This window comes from Macrobrachium nipponense, chromosome 32 (assembly GCF_015104395.2).
Source record: "Macrobrachium nipponense isolate FS-2020 chromosome 32, ASM1510439v2, whole genome shotgun sequence".
In the NCBI taxonomy this organism is placed as follows: domain Eukaryota; kingdom Metazoa; phylum Arthropoda; class Malacostraca; order Decapoda; family Palaemonidae; genus Macrobrachium; species Macrobrachium nipponense.
The window spans coordinates 12264572-12284359 of NC_061094.1; the positions used below are offsets into that span (position 1 = coordinate 12264572).

Consider the following 19788-nt stretch of genomic DNA (forward strand, 5'->3'; position numbering starts at 1 on the left):
TCACAAATTTCAATCACCACATTCAGTGAATAAACACAACTCTTAGTACAGTATCTGATGCTTTGTTACCATGGTATTGTGGTGCTTTATTTTTTTAGGAATTAAGGGGGGAGGTAAATTGTACAACTAATACTAAACCTAGATTTATTTGGTACTAATTTTATTTACAAAATTTTACAGTCAGCGCAAGTTAATTGCATTCCTGTTGACAATACCTAACTAAACAAATTGACAATCAGTATTCATTCCCTGTCATTTAGTTTATGATGATCATCATCATACTTACACTAACTAAACAATAATTTCCCTATAAATTTTTACTTAAAACTGACTTATGAATATGAATAGGTCATCACAAATATTAACAATGAAAATCAAGCCCAGGGTAGCTAGTATTCAGTTACTTTATTTTTTTTTGGATATGCAAAAACAAACTAATTGTTTTCAGACAGTTGTCAATTTTATATAGGAATTTATGAGCATCACTACATGCTTTTCACCTCCTTTGAAGCCTTGTCTACCATACAAAAGATTAAAAATACTGCCGACACCAGACTACACACAGTTTACCAAGAGTCTACGAATCTCTTATGGTTACTTACAATACCTGTTCACGTTCTATTTTATTTTCTAAATTCACTTTTGAGACAGTGCACCCAAACATTACGTACATCAAGGTAAAAGTAATCCCCCCAATCACAGAAGAACTTCAGTGAGATCGAGTTACCATTAGTATCAATGGATGTGTGAACAGGGACTGCTAAATAAAAAAAAAAAATTATATCCATTGTAAAATTTTACAGTAATTTACATTACAAATTTCATATTTCATATGTTCAACCTAGAACAGCCAACATATGGCCACCACAATTCACTTATGTTGCAAATGGTAGGTGTGTGTATAGACATGGACTTTCAGATTTTTCATTTACTTACAGGAGCTCCAGATCAAAGAGGTTCATGGCCGTGCCGTCATGGCAGCATTCATCCTTAATGCTTTGACAGGGTATGTAGTGATTATGTAAAATGCTTGTGATCGTTTGCATATGAGGCAGTGTTTATGCAGTGCCAATTTTTAAAAGGAAATTGTAAAGAGCTTTTTTTGTTTGTTACTGCCAATGCTATAGGCAGTCCCCGGTTATCGGCGAACTCAGTTAATGTTGATCCGGTTTTATGGCACTTGTCTAGTGCCGTAGAATTGGCAACTTATGGCGCCATAACAGGCCACGTTTCAGTTATCAGCACCATAAGGTGCCAATAATAGAGTCATGGCTGCATAACATACCTAACAGAGGCTCCATTAACCGGTTATCGATGACATTAACCAACTTGGTGCCATAAATTGCCGAGTTTCACTTAATGGCAGTTTTCGCTTATCAGCGCGCCACCAAGAACAGAACCTTTGCCGATAACCAGGGACTGCCTGTACTTAATGTTTTGTCAGTATTGTAAGATAATACCAGCTTTCTGCTTTTTGTATGAACTATTTTTTTATCAAGGAGAATATTTACCATGAAAAATACATCACCATTACCTAGTCACAGTAGCTCTTGTGTACAGCTTTCTTTTCAAGATTGCCCTTAAAAAGATCCTTAGATGTCATGAATTTCCAGAATTGATGAAATTGCTATTTCCCCAGTTTTAGTGTAAATGTTCCTTTGTTCATACACGGAACAAACCCCCGGTCATGAATCTGGACACATATCATGTTTCAACCCAGACAGCTGAGTTTTTTGACATCCGATTGTCTAGTCTCTCACGGGCTTGGGCCCCCTTCTTTAGAACTCGTTCTGCTAGGAAGGGTGGTCAGGTGGGTTAACTCCCAGCCAGTCTAGGATGCTTGTACCTCCCTCCAAGTATAAGTCTATCCTTTTGTTAAAACTGAGGGTTCATTTCGCTTATGAACAAATGGTGAATTTTTAATCACTTTGTATTTTTCATAGCTAACGAACCTGAGGTTTTAACATTTACTGCCCACCTCTAGCCACCCCTCTCTCTTTTCCTGGGTTGGAAGAAAGACTGATGTGTCACGAGGTTCTGGCCCGGTTGGTGACCAGTTTCCACCCTGTATACGCATGAGTTGCCAGATCCCACAGATTCCTTGGTTTACTAGCTTTGATTGATTTTTGACTGGATTCCAGCTGGCACAAGAAGATTATCCAATTGTTAAGACCTCAGGTTTGTTACCTATGAAAAATACATATTGATAAAAAATTTTTAATTTTTGAAATGAACCTTACCTCTTCATTATATAGCTTTTACATACCTCTGTGCCATCAGGAATTTGATAGATTATAAAAGAAAAATGAGAAAACACACACACGGTTTTCTATGAATATCCATTTTCTTTTTATTTCCCCCACACTTCACCAGGGGACCAGTAGTTACAAACACTCAGCAGGTCAGTCAGCTTCTGTTGTCAGTTAGGTAGGAAGTAGCAAGATTGTTAGATATAGTATTTGGCTTTCTGTTGATGAAATTGGTGTTATGGATTTTAATTTTATGTTGAATGAATGCTGGATTGATAAGAACCTGTAAGATATATATAAATTGTCATAATAGGCTTTATTCCAGTTTTATGACCCTCATGAGGAAGGATTATGATTGAGATAAACCAGTGTGAAGTGTAGTCTATTGAAGTTGTGTGGAAACTGATCGTGAGCGAAGAGAGACTCTTAGTTTGTAGAAACAACTAAAGCCAAGAGGATAGGCTTCATAAAACTTGTGTTAAAGGATTGCATGTTTTGTGTGGGTTCCCTGTTACTTTCCTTTGCTCTGTTACTCCAACTAAGCTTCCCATTGATTCGGGTAATTAGATTTGATAGAATTGAGTTTTATACATTCACTAGGGTTAAGTTTTGGGGTATATTTTTTCTGCACCACCTTCCTGAGAGTCCTTTAAGTTCTGGTATATTCATCCCCACATTGGAGGAAGGGTCAATGCCCTTGCTGTTGGGCTGGCCATGTCCTTGGCACATTTGCCAGCTATCTCCTCCTGTTACCCTTTGGTGGAAGAAGAGTTTGAATTGGATTGGAGGAACTCCTTCGGTTTAATCAGCGTTTGCTCGAGCTTTGCACTTTGCTTTATCCTCATTTAGTTGAGGAAAGAGGCGACAAAGAGAATAGGTCTTACTTGTCTTCGAGTATTTCGATGCCCTGTAAGTATTTGGAGAAGAGGACCCAAGCTTTCTCTTTCAATTAGAGCACATTTTGTAAGTTTCTTGCACTTGGGCACACAAAGCTCCCTTTAGGTCTGGCGGGTCTTGTCCCGTCTTGTCTTCTGGTTTTTTTATGTATGAAGTCGGGAGCACTGCCTCTTGCGGTAAAGGCGCTTAATCAGCACTTAAGCCATCTTTGGTAGAAGATTTGGTTTTCTTTTCTCTTTCCTGTGGAGAGATGAACTCGAGACTGACAAGTGCTTTGGACATTCTGAAATGGGGTCTCAGTTTAGATTGTTAAAGTTTTTATCTTTTATTGAGCTTTAGCTCAGTATATTGCGTCAGCTTAGAGAGGTTGAGTTGCCAGCTTAGTGTGTTTGTGGCACTAGCTTAGAGAGTTTTGGGTTTGGAACCAGCGTGAGTTTAGCGAGGAAGTTTAGCTTTGAACTCATTTCTGATGCTGCAGGCTAATGCTTTCAATGGTTTGGAAGACATGCGAACATTTATGCTGCTATCTGTAATTAAGGCTTATGCTCTACAGGTTAAGGCAACAGGGGAGGATATATTGGTACAAGTCTTGTTTTATACCTTCCGGGGGTAAGTTCAGCCCTCAGGTTCTGGTAGATGGCCAAATGTAAGCCTCCTGGCATGCTTGGAGAGACTTAGGGGTAGAACCTTATGTGGAGGCAGTGGAGATCAGCAAAAGTCTCTCATTCTTTAGTAGGCGGTTGTAAATTATTGAGAATGAAGTGGACCAGGTGGTATTTCACTGGGATTTCACTTCTGATTTTTTCCTAGTTCCATGAGCAATTGGAGATTGGTGACCATTGTTGGACACATTGAGACTGAATAACTTTACATGTCTGTCCTGATGCTTTCTAGTTTTTCCAGCATGATTTTGATAACTTTCCAAAGGAATGATCAGAAGTTTTGGTGGATGTGCAGGAGACATTCTTCTCATTCCACTACGTCCTCATCCGTTCAAGTTCCTTCAAGATGTATTTACGAAGGAGGTATTGTTGTTGAAAGTGCTTTGTTTGGTTGGGCTAATGTACAGTGCCTCTATCGGTATTCACAGGGAATTTGTTGCCCATAGGAGGACAGTGTCGACTTTCAGGAGCAAGAAATCTTTTTTGCCAACTCTGTCAACAGTATTCCAAAGGCTAAGGATCTGTTACTTCCCTTGGCTCAGTCTCTGGTGCATTATGATTTTCATTTGACTTCCCTAACTCCTCCTCATTCTTACCTTGTGATGTGGGGATGATACTTGAAATGTGCATGCTTGTCTGTTAGAAGACAAATAAGCACTTGGTTCTTGAAAAGTTTTAGCCTTGAAGGAAATTCCCTAGAGGGTAAGGGCTTTCTTTGTTAGGAAACATGGCCTCACTGGGAATTTTGTCAGAATAATCAGGCTCAGTTACAGTACGGTCTCAGCATAAGAGATTACAACTTACAGCTAATGCTCATTAAGCTTGTAAGTAATCCATAACCATCATTGTCACCAGGTTCTGTAGGAGGGACACTGAAACCAAGAGTTCACCATTTTATTCTTAAACCTACGTCCAGGTTTTGCTTTCTCCCAAAGTTCAAGTTTTGTTTTTTCCCTGTCATCCTGAATGTCTTCTTATAAAATATGCATTTTGCTTCAGTGATGTTAAGAAAATTCTGGATACTAATGATGATATATGGGGTGGAGAATACCCTGATGGTTTCTTCCCTTGAATTTTTTTTAAAAGAGCTTCTAGCATGTTGTCTCCCAAGTTTAGTAGAGTCTGTAGCTTTTTATAACAACGTAATATCTTTGCAGATGAGCGCAAGCTCTGTAATACAGTGGCTGTTCCAAAGAGTGGAATGTCTGCAGACTGCCATAACTGCAGGCCACTCTCTATTATCCCTGTGCTTTCCAAAGTTGCAGAAAAATTTATTTTTATGTCACTATAAATATCTCTTCACTTCACATCCACTCCCAGATAGGCTTTCAGCCTGTCACTTGGGTCAGACATCTTCTCCAGGCTCTTCTGTCTTCAAATATTCCATCTCTTCTAAGTTTTTCAACTGCTGACATGTCAGGATCTCCTCCACTCCATCATCCAGTGCTTACGAGGTCTACCTCTCAATCTCCTTCCTTGTGGTATCCAGTTCCATATTTTTTTTATAATTCTATTTTCCTTCATTCTCATTAGATGACACAGCCATCTAAGTTGTCCCTTCTCAATCTTGTTCATCACAGATGCCACTCCTACTATTCTCCTAACATTCTCATTTCTCATTCTATATCTTCTTGTTTTGTTTATTATTGTTCTCAGGCTTTTCATCTCGGAGGCTTGAACCCTACTTCTGTCTTTACTTTTCATTGTCCAGTTCTCCAATCTGTATGTCATGGTGTTAACAATCCCTCAAATATTGCTTTATTTACTTCTCTAGGTACATTTGCATCTCTCATCATTGAATAAAGAGCTCCAAAGCATCTGTTATATTTCTTTATTTTTTCAGTTATTTCCTCTGTGCTCTTATCACCCTTATCTGTAAATACATCCTAGACACTATTTGAATGAGTCAGTGTCCTTTATCACTGTATTTCTTATCATGATATTTTGTTGGTGCTTGAGTTGTTTTGCTGACTCTTGATATTTCTGTTTTTCCCATATTCATTCTTAGTCCCACTTGTTAAACAATCATTTAAGCATACCAGTGCTCCTTCTGATTCCTCTTAGTCATATGTCCAAATAGTTATATCATCTGCAAAAAGCATTGTCTCCTGTAATGATAATTCTTTCCTTAAAGTCCTTTATAACTTTATCACTTCCCTGTTTGACACCCATTGTTACACTAAACCATTTATCATTTTTATACATTTAACTTACCTGTCAGATATATACTTAGCTATTTGACTCCGTCGTCCGACAGAAATTCGAATTTCGCGCACACGCTACCTGTAGGTCAGGTGATCTACTTACCTGCCGCTGGGTGGCAGGACTAGGAACCATCCCCATGTTCTATCATATTTTTTCTGTCGGCCATACTGGCAACATCGTTGTGGGTATCTCCGGCTGGATTCGTATTTTGCATCGCAATTGATCTTCGTTTGGACTTCTCGGTGACGTATTTGCATTGATTGTACTGGCATACGCGATTGTGGACCGTTTTTGGAATTTGATTTGGATTATTCAACATGATGTCTGATTCTGGAAATGTGGTGAGAATGTGTGTGAATGTGGGTTGTAAAGTTAGGATGCCGAAGGCATCGATTGATCCTCATACTATTTGCAAGAAATGCAGGATGTATGAATGTTCTTTTGGTAATACTTGTAATGAATGCAAGGATTTGAGTGCGGAAGAATGGAAATCTCTAACCTCATACTTGAAGAAGTTAGAAAGAGACAGGGTGAGGAGGTCTTCTTCCAAACCTTTATCTAGTTCTAGCGGGGTTATCAATAATATTATACCCTCTTCTCCTTTTACTGCCCCATCTAATGTACCTGCTCCTTTATTAGAACACACAGATTCGGCATCTGAGATTGCGAATCTTAAAGCCACCCTTCGGAAAATGGAAACCAAAATGGCGGCCTTTGAAGGTAAGCAGTGTGATTATAGTACTGTGGATAGTGATATAAGTGTCCCCAGTGCAGTGGAGGGGGCGTTTGATTGTCTCCACAACGCTCCCAGGCCTAGACCTCTTTCAAGCTCCCAAGCCCAGAGGAGAGGAATGTCGAAAGCCGTAAGGAGGTTGTGGAGGATACCCAACAGTCAGACGTCCCTTCGGCATTTTTCTGTATCGCCAGCAGAATGCCAGGAAGAACGCCTACAGAAAAAGCGTTCTGCGTGAGTGTTTCTCCTCCTCGGAGAATTCTTCACCTAAAAGAGGTTGGAGATCGGCGGATCTTTCTCGCCCCCTGAAAAGACGTTTGGATGAACCCAGGATTACTTCTAGTCCTGGCAGCGTTTTCTAAAGAGGAGGAACCAATTTCCAGTAATCAAACAACCGAAGGTTGACAATAATGTGAGGACTAAAAGAATCCTTCGCACTATGCAGGATTCCATCACTTCTCTTGTGGGAGTTGTATAAAGACCCTCCCAGAAGGAAAGACGATTTCCTGCCTATTTAAGGAAGTCTAGGCTATCGAGGGTTCAGACTCGCCATAGTAATTGGTCTTCCTCTGATTTGGAATCGGATTCATCAGCCTTGCATAGGCCGAGCAGGATCCGTTCTCCTGTCAAACGCAAGACGCCAACGAAACGCGTAGAACCTTCCAGGCACGAGACGCCAGACAAGAGCGTCGAGTTTGCTAGACGTGAAACGTCAGCCAGGCTTGAAGCGCCAGCCAGGCGCGAAGCGCTTTACAGACGCGAGTCGCCAGTCAGGCGCGTCGAGCATTCCAAGCGTGAGACGTCAACCAGACGCGAGACGCCAGTGTGTATCGAGGCGCCAGGTAGACGCGAGCGTCGAGATAGGCGCGTGACGCCAACCAGAAGCAGGACGCCTCCCAGGAGCGAGGCGCCAGGCAAGCGCCAGGACACTACGAGGCGCGAGACGTCAACAAGAAGCGTGACGCCTCTCAGGAGAGAGTCGCCAGGCAAGCGCGAGGACGCTCCAAAGCGGTTGACGCCAGCCAGAAGCATGACGCCTCCCAGGAGTGAGGCGCTAGGCAAGCGCCAGGACGCTTCGAGGCGCGAGACATCAACAAGAAGCGTGACGCCTCTCAGGAGAGAGTCGCCAGGCAAGCGCGAGGACGCTCCAAAGCGGTTGACGCCAGCCAGAAGCATGACGCCTCCCAGGAGCGAGGCGCTAGGCAAGCGCCAGGACGCTTCGAGGCGCGAGACGTCAACTAGAAGCGTGACGCCTCTCAGGAGAGAGGCGCGAGGACGCTCCAAGGCGCGTGACGTCAACCAGAGGCATGACGCCTCTCAGGAGAGAGGCGCCAGGTAAACGCGAGGACGCTGCAAGTCGCAAGACGCCAGCCAGAAGCGTGACGCCTCCCAGACGCGAGGCTTCCTCTAGACATGAGGCCTCTACTAGTTATGGGGACGGTATTGTTCGTAGTCCTTCACCTACTAGAAACTTTTCTCCTGGAGCGGCTTCTCTTGATAGAGAATCGTTCAGGAAAGAGCGATCTCCTTCTAACCTTGAACTTGAAGAGATTTCTGAGGAAGAAGTTTCAACTAACGAGGGACTTTCCAATTATAAAGTTTTAGCCTCGTTACTTCTAAAGGAGTTTGCGGATTCTCTTAGTCCTGCAGCTCCTCCTTCGCCGAGATCTCTGTTTTCGAGCACAAAAACCCCGAAATCCTCGGCTTTCTTAAAGATGAAACCGGCGATCTCAATGAAGAAAGCCCTCCAGTCTTTAGATTCGTGGCTTTTATCTAAAAAGGAAACTTTGAGAACGGTTTATTGCTCTCCTCCCTCCAAGCTGACGGGGAAAAGAGGCATTTGGTATAAGACAGAAAGAGGCGATGGGATTGTATGCTACCCCTCGTCTGCAGATTCAGATTTCTCGAGCTCTTGTAGAGTCTGTGAGAAGACAGTTCTCTCAATTCAGGAAAGGCGTCCTGGAGTATGTCGGAATTAGATCAGCACCTTAAGGGAATTTTTCACGTCTTAGAGGTGTTTCAACTTCTTGGATTGGTCTCTTGGGGTGCTGGCTAAGAAGACGAGTGAGCCAGATTTTCTGGATCCAGAAACTTTGCACAGTGTCCTATCTTGCATGGATAAGGCTGTGCAAGATGGTTCTGGTGAGTTGGCGGCTCTTTTTGGATCTGGAATGTTAAAGAAAAGATCTCTTTACAGTTCCTTTCTGACGAAAGGAGTTTCTCCTTCTCAGAGGTCCGCTCTTTTATTCGCACCTCTGTCAGAACATCTGTTTCCTTCATCTTTAGTGAAGGATGTTGCGAGATCCTTGTCGGAAAAGGCTACGCAGGACCTTCTTGTACAATCTACAAAGAAAAGTAGACCTGCAGTTACGACTCAGAAGAAGGTGGCTCGGACTCCAGTGGTGCCCTTTCGTGGAGCCCCTTCAACTCGATCAACTTCGAAGAGAAGACCCTTCGACAAGCGAGGGAGGTCTTCCTTCCGCTCTTTTAAAAAGAGCAAATAGCAGCCATGTCCTCCAAGCACAGGTAGGGGCCAGACTTCAATACTTTCTGGATGCCTGGTCCATAAGAGAAGCAGATCCCTGGACTCTGTCTGTCATACAGAAGGGGTACATCATTCCCTTCGTAGACAGACCTCCTTTGGCAACATCTCCAAAGGATTTGTCGACGAGTTACAAGGACCCTGGACTGAACGAGACTCTCCTTCAGACGGTGGTGTCGATGAGGGACAAGAATGCAATAGAGCTAGATGCAAGATCCTTTCTCCCCGGGGTTACAACCGCCTTTTCTTTAGGTTCCAAAGGGCTTCGGGGGGATGGAGACCCGTCCTAGATGTAAGCGTCCTGAACAGGTACGTGGAGAAAAAGAAGTTCTCCATGGAGACTTCAGCTTCAGTTCTGTCTTCCCTACGTCAGGGAGATTGGATGGTATCCCTGGACCTTCAGGATGCTTACTTTCATGTTCCGATTCACCCATCGTCAAGAAAATATCTAAGATTTGTTGTACAAGGACAAATCTTCCAATTCAGGGCCTTGTGCTTCGGCATCGGGACCGCCCCTCAGGTATTCACGTATCTGATGCGGAACGTGGCCAAATGGCTTCATTTAGAAGGGATAAACATCTCTATGTATCTCGACGATTGGCTAATCCGGGCCAAGTCGGAGAAACAGTGTTTGGAGGACCTACAGTCTACTTTGAACCTAGCAAAGACGTTAGGATTACTCGTGAACCTCGAGAAATCGCAGATGATCCCCAGTCAGAACTTAGTCTATTTGGGGATTCGGATGATTCTCGGGGTTTTCGGGCTTTTCCGTCCCAGGAAAGGATTGCTCGGGGATTACATCTCGAGCTTCCTAGAGAAAGAAAGGAGTTGCGGTGAGGGAGTGGTTAAGTCTTCTGGGAACCCTTTCCTCACTAGAACAGTTCATTTCGCTAGGAAGACTCCACCTTCGCCCTCTTCAATTCTTCCTAAGAAGAATTTGGAGTTGGAAAAAGAACGGGCAACTTTCGGACACTTCAGTTGTATTCCTCTGGAAGTAAAGAATCATCTGAAGTGGTGGATGTTTCCCTTAGAAAAGAACGAGGGCTTGTCTCTAGAAGTTCGGAACCCAAACCTAATCTTGTTCTCAGACGCTTCAGAGAATGGGGATGAGCGACTCTAGGGACAAAAGAAGTATCAGGCCAATGGAGGAAGGATCAGCTAGACTGGCATATAAACTCCAAAGAACTTTATGCCGTTCTTCTAGCTCTAAAAGCCTTCGAGACAGAGGTGTTAGGTCAAGTGGTACAGGTCAACTCGGACAACACCACAGCGTTGGCCTATATCAAGAAACAAGGGGGAACTCACTCTCTTTCTCTGTTCCATATAACAAAAGAGCTGTTGTAATTGGGCAAAAAAAAGAAAAGAAAGTGACTCTTCTCACAAGATTCGTGAAAGGAGAAGAACATCAGAGCAGACAGGCTAAGCAGGTTAAACCAAGTTCTCCCACAGAATGGACCCTTCACATTCAGGTGTGTCAGCTCTGTGGTCCCTGTGGGGCAGTCCACATATAGACCTATTCGCCACCTACCTATCCAGAAGGATAGAGAACTTTTGCTCCTTAGTGGAAGACCCAGAGAGCGATAGCGGTGGACGCCATGCTGCTGGACTGGTCAGGCCTAGATGCCTACGCCTTTCCCCCTTCAAAATGTTAGGAGTGGTGTTAAGAAAATTTGCGGCATCAAGAGGGACGAGACTAACACTCATCGCTCCCTTTTGGCCGTCTCAAGATTGGTTCACAGAGGTACAGGAATGGACAGTGGACTTCCCAAAGATCTCTTCCACACAGGAGAGATCTTCTCAAAACAACCCCATTTCGAGAGGTACCATCAAAACCTCCCCGCTCTCGCTCTGACTGCCTTTCGACTATCGAAAGACTTGTCAGAGCGAGAGGCTTTTCAAGCAAAAGCTTCAAAAGCAATTGCTAGAGAGATCTTCACATATTCGGGTCTACCAATCAAAATGGGATGTTTTAGAAGAGGTGTAAGAAGAATAAACTGTCCTCTTCGATACCTCTGTGACCAACATAGCTGATTTCTTGATTTTCCTTAGGGAAGAATCAAAATTATCAGTTTCTACCATTAAAGGTTATCGAAGTATGCTTTCGGCCGTATTTCGAAACAGAGGTTTGAGAATCGCAGAAGATAAAGACCTCCACGATCTTATTAGATCTTTTGAAACCTCTAAAACCTTTTCTCCTCGCACTTCTAACTGGAACCTAGATGTAGTTTTGAGATTTCTATCATCTAGTAGATTTGAACCTCCTCTCAACGCATCGTTTAGAGATCTAACGAGAAAATGTATTTTCTTGTTGTCGTTAGCGACTGCGAAGAGAATTAGTGAAATACACGCTCTAGATTCTTGAGTAGGATTTAAGAGTGATGCGGCAATTTGTTCTTTCCAGACTCTGTTTCTGGCCAAGAACGAGAACCCTTCTAAACCCTGGCCAAAGAGTTTTGAAGTTAAAGGACTTTCAAATCTAGTAGGAGAGGAATTAGAAAGATCTTTATGTCCGGTTAGAGCTTTGAAGTTCTATTTAAAGAAGAAGAATGAACTAAACGGATGTAAAACAAAGCCTGTGGTGCGCAGTTCGGGATCCTAGTAGACCCATGTCAAAAAATGCATTAGCATTTTTTGTGGGAGGCAGCATTATTACGGATGCTCATAATGACTGCACTGAAGACTCTTTCAGGACTCTCCGAGTGAAGGCTCATGAGGTTTAGAGCGGTAGACCACTTCATTAGCATTTCAGAAGAAACATGTCTTTAAAAGACATTTGTGGATGCGACTTACTGGAGGTGTAATTCAGTGTTCGCATCGCACTATCTCAAGGACGTTAAAGTAAACATATGAAAAGTGTTTCTCTCTCTTTTTTCCTTTTGTATCAGCCGATACAGTGCTGGGGCTGGGAGCACATAACGATCCTTAGAAAATTTGTATTTGTTCAAAATTTTGAGAGTACATAGATCTACCTTGTGAGACGAGTTGTTGGTTTTTTTCTGCTGATTAGTATCGCTTGCTGGAGCGCAACGGACGTCCTAGCTTGGATCAGTGGGGGAATCAAGAGACGTCTTACTGGCTAGATTGTACAAACATTATTTTTTTTAATTTTATTTTTATTTTTGTACTTTACTGTACGAATGTTTGTGATTCGAGTTTGTGGTTGTTTGCAAAGAGGTTAGGGATAACTTCTTGCAATCTTAGAACTAACATGGATAGGTTGAGGTGATCGGGATCGATGTTGTGCTCCTTGTATAAGGTCTTGTCAAGTAAGTGGATAAGCACCCATTGACGTAGTCCTTCCAGGATCTACCAAGTAAGCGGGTAAGACCCCTTTGGCAGAACCACAAGAACTCTTAGCCATAGATCAATATCTCGCTGAGGCTCTTGAGACTGACTAGACTCCTGGATTCTATTCATGAAGTCTTCAGTCTAAACAGGTAGGAACCAAGGTTTTATTTATTTATTACCTACAACGATAGTTGTGATTCCTGTTTGATTCTATATTTAGCTGTCTCTTTCCCACCTCCAATGGTGTGAATCAGCTAAGTATATATCTGACAGGTAAGTTAAATGTATAAAAATGATATTGTTATTATACAATAAAGTTTTATACATACTTACCTGGCAGATATATACAAAATTCATAACCCACCTACCTCCCCTCAGGAGACAGGCGGTATAGAAAAAATATGATAGAACATGGGGATGGTTCTAGTCCTGCCACCCAGCGGCAGGTATAAGTAGATCACCTGACCTACAGGTAGCGTGTGCGCGAAATTCGAATTTCTGTTTATCGACGGAGTCAAATAGCTAAGTATATATCTGCCAGGTAAGTATGTATAAAACTTTATTGTATAATAACAATATCATTTTTGTATACAGTCCATATTTGCTGTTTATTGCAGCCCCCATCCTACCATCCAGTCCATACACCTCTCCCAAACAGCTCCATAATTTGTTTCTAGGCACTAAGTCAAATGCTTTTTGTAGGTTAATAAAAGCTATAAACAGTGATCTATTTTATTCCCACAATTTTTCAATGACAAGTCTCAGGGTGAATATGAGATCCAAAGTGCTTCTATCCTTTCTGTGTCCATTTTGTTCTTCAACTAACTGAGGTTCAATGATACAACTTGCTCTCTTTCCTAAAATTCTCTCAAAGTTTTGGTGCATGGCATAGGAGTGTTATACCTCTATAGTTCTCATACTTACCTGTATCACCTTTCTATTTACAAAGTATCACAGAAATATGTCCTTCCCAATCTTCTGCAACTTTACTCTCTAGCCAAAATGATAGAATTAAGTCATACAGTATGTATCTGCTTTGCCAGGTCTCCTCCCTCTTTAAACAACTACTATTTGGTATACAGTCAGTCTCCGGGTTACGACGGGCTTGGCTTACGACGTTCCAAGTTTACAACGATCTTGAAATATATTCATAAAAAATGATTTCCTAGGTTACAAAGCTTGTACCAGGCTTAATACACCGACAACGCTGATCCAACAGAATAAATACAGTAATACCCCGAACTTATGCGACGTTAGGTTCCAGATCCCCTCATATAAGAAGTTTTGCGTGAGTTTGGTAGTCTCTGAAAAATGCTAATAAATGCTAACTTCTAGAGTTTGAACACTAAATATGACCCTTATCATGCTCCTTAGGTATTAAGCTAACTTTTAAATTAAATTAAATTTACTGTAATTTGATTTAAAAGTTAGTATAATACATTACCCTTAAAAAAAATAACTGGTCGCCATAAAAATAGTTACAGTAGCTACTACGTACATATACATATAGATTTTCGTACGTATACTAATGTTACCCTTAATTCATGGGATGCCATTTTCTTTTCTCTCAGAGTAAAAGAAGTTTTCTTTGGGTCAGTAGGTACACTTCATAAGTCAGTTATAATGAAGGTACAAAATTCACTAAAATAAGAAAATTATGTACTACATACTTATTATTTGCAGAGGTTGAAGATAAAGTCTAATCAATTTAAAGCCATGAACTAGTGTGAGAGCTAACTATGAATGAGAGAGAGAAATATGTACGTCATGTGAGGTAAAACTGTGGAGGGGTATCGTTTTTAAAAAGTGCGAATGGGAACATCTGAAAATACATTAACAGTTTGTGTTGTAATTACATAACATAGTACATATAGATTGTACCAGCACTTTTCTCCAAGGTTAAGAAAGTAATTTTCACAGAAGTACAACTCTCTTATGTCTCTAATATGTTTTACTAGTTGATCATGAAGGTCTTATATAGTGACAAATACTATGAAATACGTACTGCTTTTGTATCTATTTTCAAAAATATAAATAGCATACACAGAATCTCCTTACTGATTTTACACTTAAAAGCATGAAAACATGTACTAATTGTAGTATACTAGTAAGTACTTCAAAAATTAAACAAAGTTTCTGAAGGGATATCATCTTTGAAGAGTGCAGTAACTTTGTGAATGGGTCTCACATCTTGTAAAAATATGTGTGTGCACTAACTGTAGGTGCTGTAATGACCTTTGTATCATATTTATGCATGTAAAAAAATAAAAATAACACATTTTTAATAAAGATTTTGTAAAGAAAAGCTTTAAAACTTTACATAATAAAGTAAACATAAACACTTTTGCAAAGTTTTCCAGTGTTTCTGGTGGATTCGCAAATGTTCGCACTATTGTGAAGAACTCACATATGATAATTAGTTAGGTTCTAATGAAAAGTTTGTGCTATTGTGAATTCGTGCATATCGAATTGTGTAAGTTCAGGGTATTACTGTATGACTCTAAAATGTCAGAATGGCAAAAATTTCAAGTTTTTTTTTATGAAAAGCAAAATAAAAATGCAGGAAACGTTGTTTCCAAGACACCCAAACGATTAAAACTATGGTTTTCTTACAATTTTCGACGGTATTTCAGATGACACTAGTCTGACGCCGATCCGAATGTAAGAAATATGCATCTAAAATGGCAGAATGGTCAATATTTGTAGTTTTTTTATGAAAAACTCAATAAAAATGCAGGGTATGTTGTTTTCAAAATGCCATAATGAGTAAAAGTAAGGTTTTCTTGTTTTTCGACAGTTTTTAGATGATCCCAGTCTGACACTGATCTGAGCGGAAGAAATGTGAATCCAAAATGGCAGAATTGTTAAAATCTAGAGTTTTTTGCGTGTGAAAAACTCTATAAAAATGCTTGATATGTTGTTTTCAAGGCACCCAAAGGAATAAAAGTAAGGCTTTTTTACGACTTCGTTGGTTTTTCGGATAACGCCAACCCGAAGGGAAGAATTATGGATCCAAAATGGCAGAATGTTAAAAATTTAGAATTATTTTATGAACAACTTAATATACGTAAATGAAAGCTACAGTCAAACTTCGGTTTTCGTATGCCTCTTTTCGTACGTTTTGGTTTTCGTAGATTTTTATCCATAAAATTTTGTGTCAGTTATCATATGTTTCCTCAGTTTCCATACACTCAGAAACGCTCCATCCGGGGCCCAGCAAGTGACCGGGCCCTGTATCGAGCGCCCAAACAAAGCATCCCATCTTCTTTTGTGACCCATTCTGCTTTTGTTTTCATTGTTTTGTGCTTTTTGTGCTTTTTTATTTGAATACATCATGAGGCCAAAGAAAGTTCCAAGTGCCAGTCCTTGTGTAAAAAAGGTGAGAAACACTATAGAATTTAAGAATGAACTAGTAGCAAAGTGTTTGAGGAAGTTGCTTGCCAATCTCAGTGAGAAAATGCCTACAACAAACACTGCTGTTAGTGATTTTTTTAAGGCCAGGAGAGGCTGGTTTGAAAAATTCAGAAAACAAATGGGCATACATAATGTGCCTACTTCAGGAATTAAGGACTTGTTTGCAAAGTGGAATGATGTAAAAAATTTTGTGGAGAATTGTCATCCCAACAAATAAGTAATCCATGTATCCAACATGTTTAATGATAATACGGTGTTACTTTAGGTAAATGTTAAAGAAATGCCTGAAGTTAATGTCTTGACAGTTTTGTTGTGCAAGAAGGTTCCAGTAACTCTCAAACTGGTCCTTGTGCCAGTAAAAAATGAAGCGGAAAATTAACCTCGGATAGTACCAGTAAAAAAAAAGAAAAAGAGAAGTAACCCCAGACATATCCTTGATACCTGAATTCCTTCTGGAAGGAGATTCCCCTTCCAAACAATAACCTCTCCTCCCTCTCCCCTCCTCTCCGTCTTCTATATACCAACAAGTGTTTTCCATAAAGGTAAGAGTGATATTAAATGTTCATTAATTCATTTCATTAGTCATTTATATTTATTTCTCATTGTTTTCTGTATGTAAAACTGTGTTTATTCCTTATAAAATTTTATTTTTTATTTTTTGGGGTCTGGAATGCATTAATTGTATTTACATTATTGTTTTGGATCTCGTGGGATGCTCTGGAACGGATTTTGTTCAAAACCAGAGATTCCATTGTCTTTGTAATTCTTATGGAATAACAAATATCTTGATTTTATTGCTTCAGTATATTTGTGTTTTTTTAAAATTACAGAAAATAAGTGTACACACACATAAAAGCATTTACACTTCTTGCCGTCTTTTGGGGATAGAATGAATTGCTTGGCAATGATTTGTTTGACAGTGAATTTTCATTGTCTTAAGCCAGAAAATCGTTAGAAATCCTAAGAAAACGTTACTTTTAATGCTTGGGGTGTATTAAAAATTATGTAAACTGCATTTTTATTGCATTTTTCATAAAATAACATTCAAATATTGATTATTTTGCATTTTTGGAGTCATATTTCTTCTGAAAGATCAGCGTCTAAGTGTCATAACCCTGGAACACGCGTTGTAAACCTGGAAATAATTTCTGATGAATATAATTGAAAAGCGTCGTAGCCTCGGAACGTTGTAAGCCAAACTCGTCATAAACCTGGGACCGCCTCTATTAGATTGGGAAAATGAGCTAAATTGGGATAAAAGTGAGGGCAATGGGAGGCTTTGTTATTGTTCAGGTATGATCCACAAGGTTGCCTGAGGCCGAAATAACACATTTACGTGGATTGGCTTTGAAAGTGAAGTGAGAAAAATTAACCCTATAGTACACGTATATGCACTTAATGCAACTGTCAAAACATCAACTCTGTGTATATTTATGTACTAAATGGCATAGGTGAAAATGGTATGCTACTTACATGTACGTTTTAAATGGTTAAAGGGTTACTGACATTCGGAATGTAGGAGTGAGTCTGACTATCAAGCGTGGCAAAAATTATATTTGTAAAGCAGTGGTGTATAATATACAAAAATTTCTCAAGATTTGTTTATGTCAATTAGAGGGCTGATAATAATACTGCTAAATTATTCCAAAATGTGCTAATTTTCTGTTCTGTTATGTAATAATAGATATTTTTGCAGGTCGCTTGGGTTATGGAAGATAGTTCAGCGTACAAAACAGTGCCTCGATTTTACTGTGACTGCACATTTTCTACATTTAATAGGATGCTGGCTTTACAATGGGCATCTTCCATCACAACCTTCTGTATGGTTGTTGAATCTGGTGACGATCACTTTGATGTGTGTTCTTGGAGAATATCTTTGCATGAGAACTGAAATGCAGAATATTCCAGTCATGAGTTCTAAAGTCGACCTATAAAATTGATTCACAGATTGCTGTACAGGGAACTGCAGTCCTGCAGGTCTCTCCATTGTTTTATAGGTGTTTCATTGTCATCACATTGTGTACAAAGTGTCTCCATGTCTTTTTCATTCAGTTTGTCGAGTGCATATAAGTAGGTCAGGTTAATGTGATATTTTGGATGTGAGTAATGTAGTATTGTATAATGTTGGGGTTACCAGCCACAGACCTTAAGGTGTTGAATTCTGAATTTTGAAACTGTAGTGTACTCCTTATGTTGTTATCGTAATGGATGTTTAGTGTAACTGATTTAGATTAGTTTCATCACAACCCATATAAATTATATATTTCCCCACATTTGGACTCAGAATACCCTCAGTCATTTATTTTTCTAAAATACATAACTGCAGCAGTGTGTGCCCCATCTGGAACTGCAGGTATAGATGTACTATTAGTTCTTTGCCTCAAAATTCATAAGTCATCAACATTTTTTAACAACATGAGTTTAATAATTTATTCATCTTGCACTAACTTTCTTCATTCTTTCATGGTAACAGCCAACTTTTAAATACTGTAGGAACAATTATTTATTTAACTGAGAATTATGCCTCTTTGCATTAATGATATTAAAATGATTTTGATTGCTTTTAAGGTTTGGTAAATATTTCTAATTTTTTCAAGATTTTTTATTCCAGTTTAATTTGTGACTTAATTGTTTCCCCATCAAAACATTAGACCACAATTGATGCATCAAAGTAATCATTGGTATAGGCTCTTGATGTACTGTACAGTATACATATTATGATAGGCTATAAAATAACTTACATATATTTGCTCTTGAAAGTAAAATAAATGAAAAAAGTTATGTTGAATATAACAATAAGTAATAAGTATTTTAATGCAGACATACAAACCCCTTGGATATGCTATGTATGTGTATGATATATATAGACTGTATATTTTATGATAAAATTTATGATACAACTTGAATGTAATTCTGAACACTGACAATCTCTGAGGACACACTTCTCTCTGTGTCTCATGCTGATTCTCATGTAGTCAGTGAGTATTAGGGAGGTGAGGTCCAGGATGTTTAGAGGTTTGTTCACAAGGATATTGTGTCATTTTACGATGAAATTTATGATATGACTCCAGTGCATTTGTAACAGTTTTTCCCTCTAATTCTGAACTCTGAAAAGCTCTGAGGACACAACTATTTACTCTTAGGCTGATGCTCACATAGTCCATGAGAATTAGGTAAACAAGGTCCATGAGAATTTAAAGTTGACAGTTTATTCACAGGGAACTAACATTTTTGTACATGAACTTCCCTGACAGATATATACTTAGCTATAGTCTCCGACGTTCCCGACAGAATTTCAAATCTCGCGGCACACGCGACAGGTAGGTCAGGTGGTCTACCTTACCCGCCGCTGGGTGGCGGATGTACGAACCACTCCCGTAAGCTTGTCAGATTTTTCTCTGTCGCGGGAACGATAACAACTGTTGTCGGTTCTCTCGATAGTTTTTCGATTCTCGCTTGCCTGGAGTTAATTTGGACTTCTTTTGGTGACGTATTCGCTTTGTTTGGCTTGGCATACGCTGATTGTGGACCGGTTTGATTTTGAGTTTGATTTTCTTTAACGATGTCTGATCTAGAATCGGTAGTTAAAACTTCATGGTTTTGTTTTAGGGTTTGCGTGAATGAAGGATGTAAGGTGAGGTTGCCCGAAAGCTTCGGTAGACCCCACACGGTTTGCATGAAATGCAGAGGAATGAATGTGCTTTTGCTAACCTTGTAGTGAATGTAAGGGATTGAATGAAGAAGAAGTGTAAGGCTCTCTCTTCTTTATGTTAGGAAGTTGGAACGTGATAGAGTGCG

At 39.9% G+C, this 19788-nt stretch overlaps 1 protein-coding gene across 1 annotated transcript; it reads left to right on the forward strand.

The window, feature by feature from the left end:
- Nucleotides 1-938: 938 nt before the first annotated feature.
- LOC135207222 (protein SYS1 homolog) lies at nt 939-19572 on the forward strand (the record flags this gene model as incomplete). The annotated part of the gene is given in 2 exon segments (XM_064238840.1): nt 939-1006; nt 17687-19572. Coding segments are annotated over 2 exon segments (306 nt in total), but the record flags the coding sequence as incomplete, so codon positions are not given.
- Nucleotides 19573-19788: the final 216 nt, after the last annotated feature.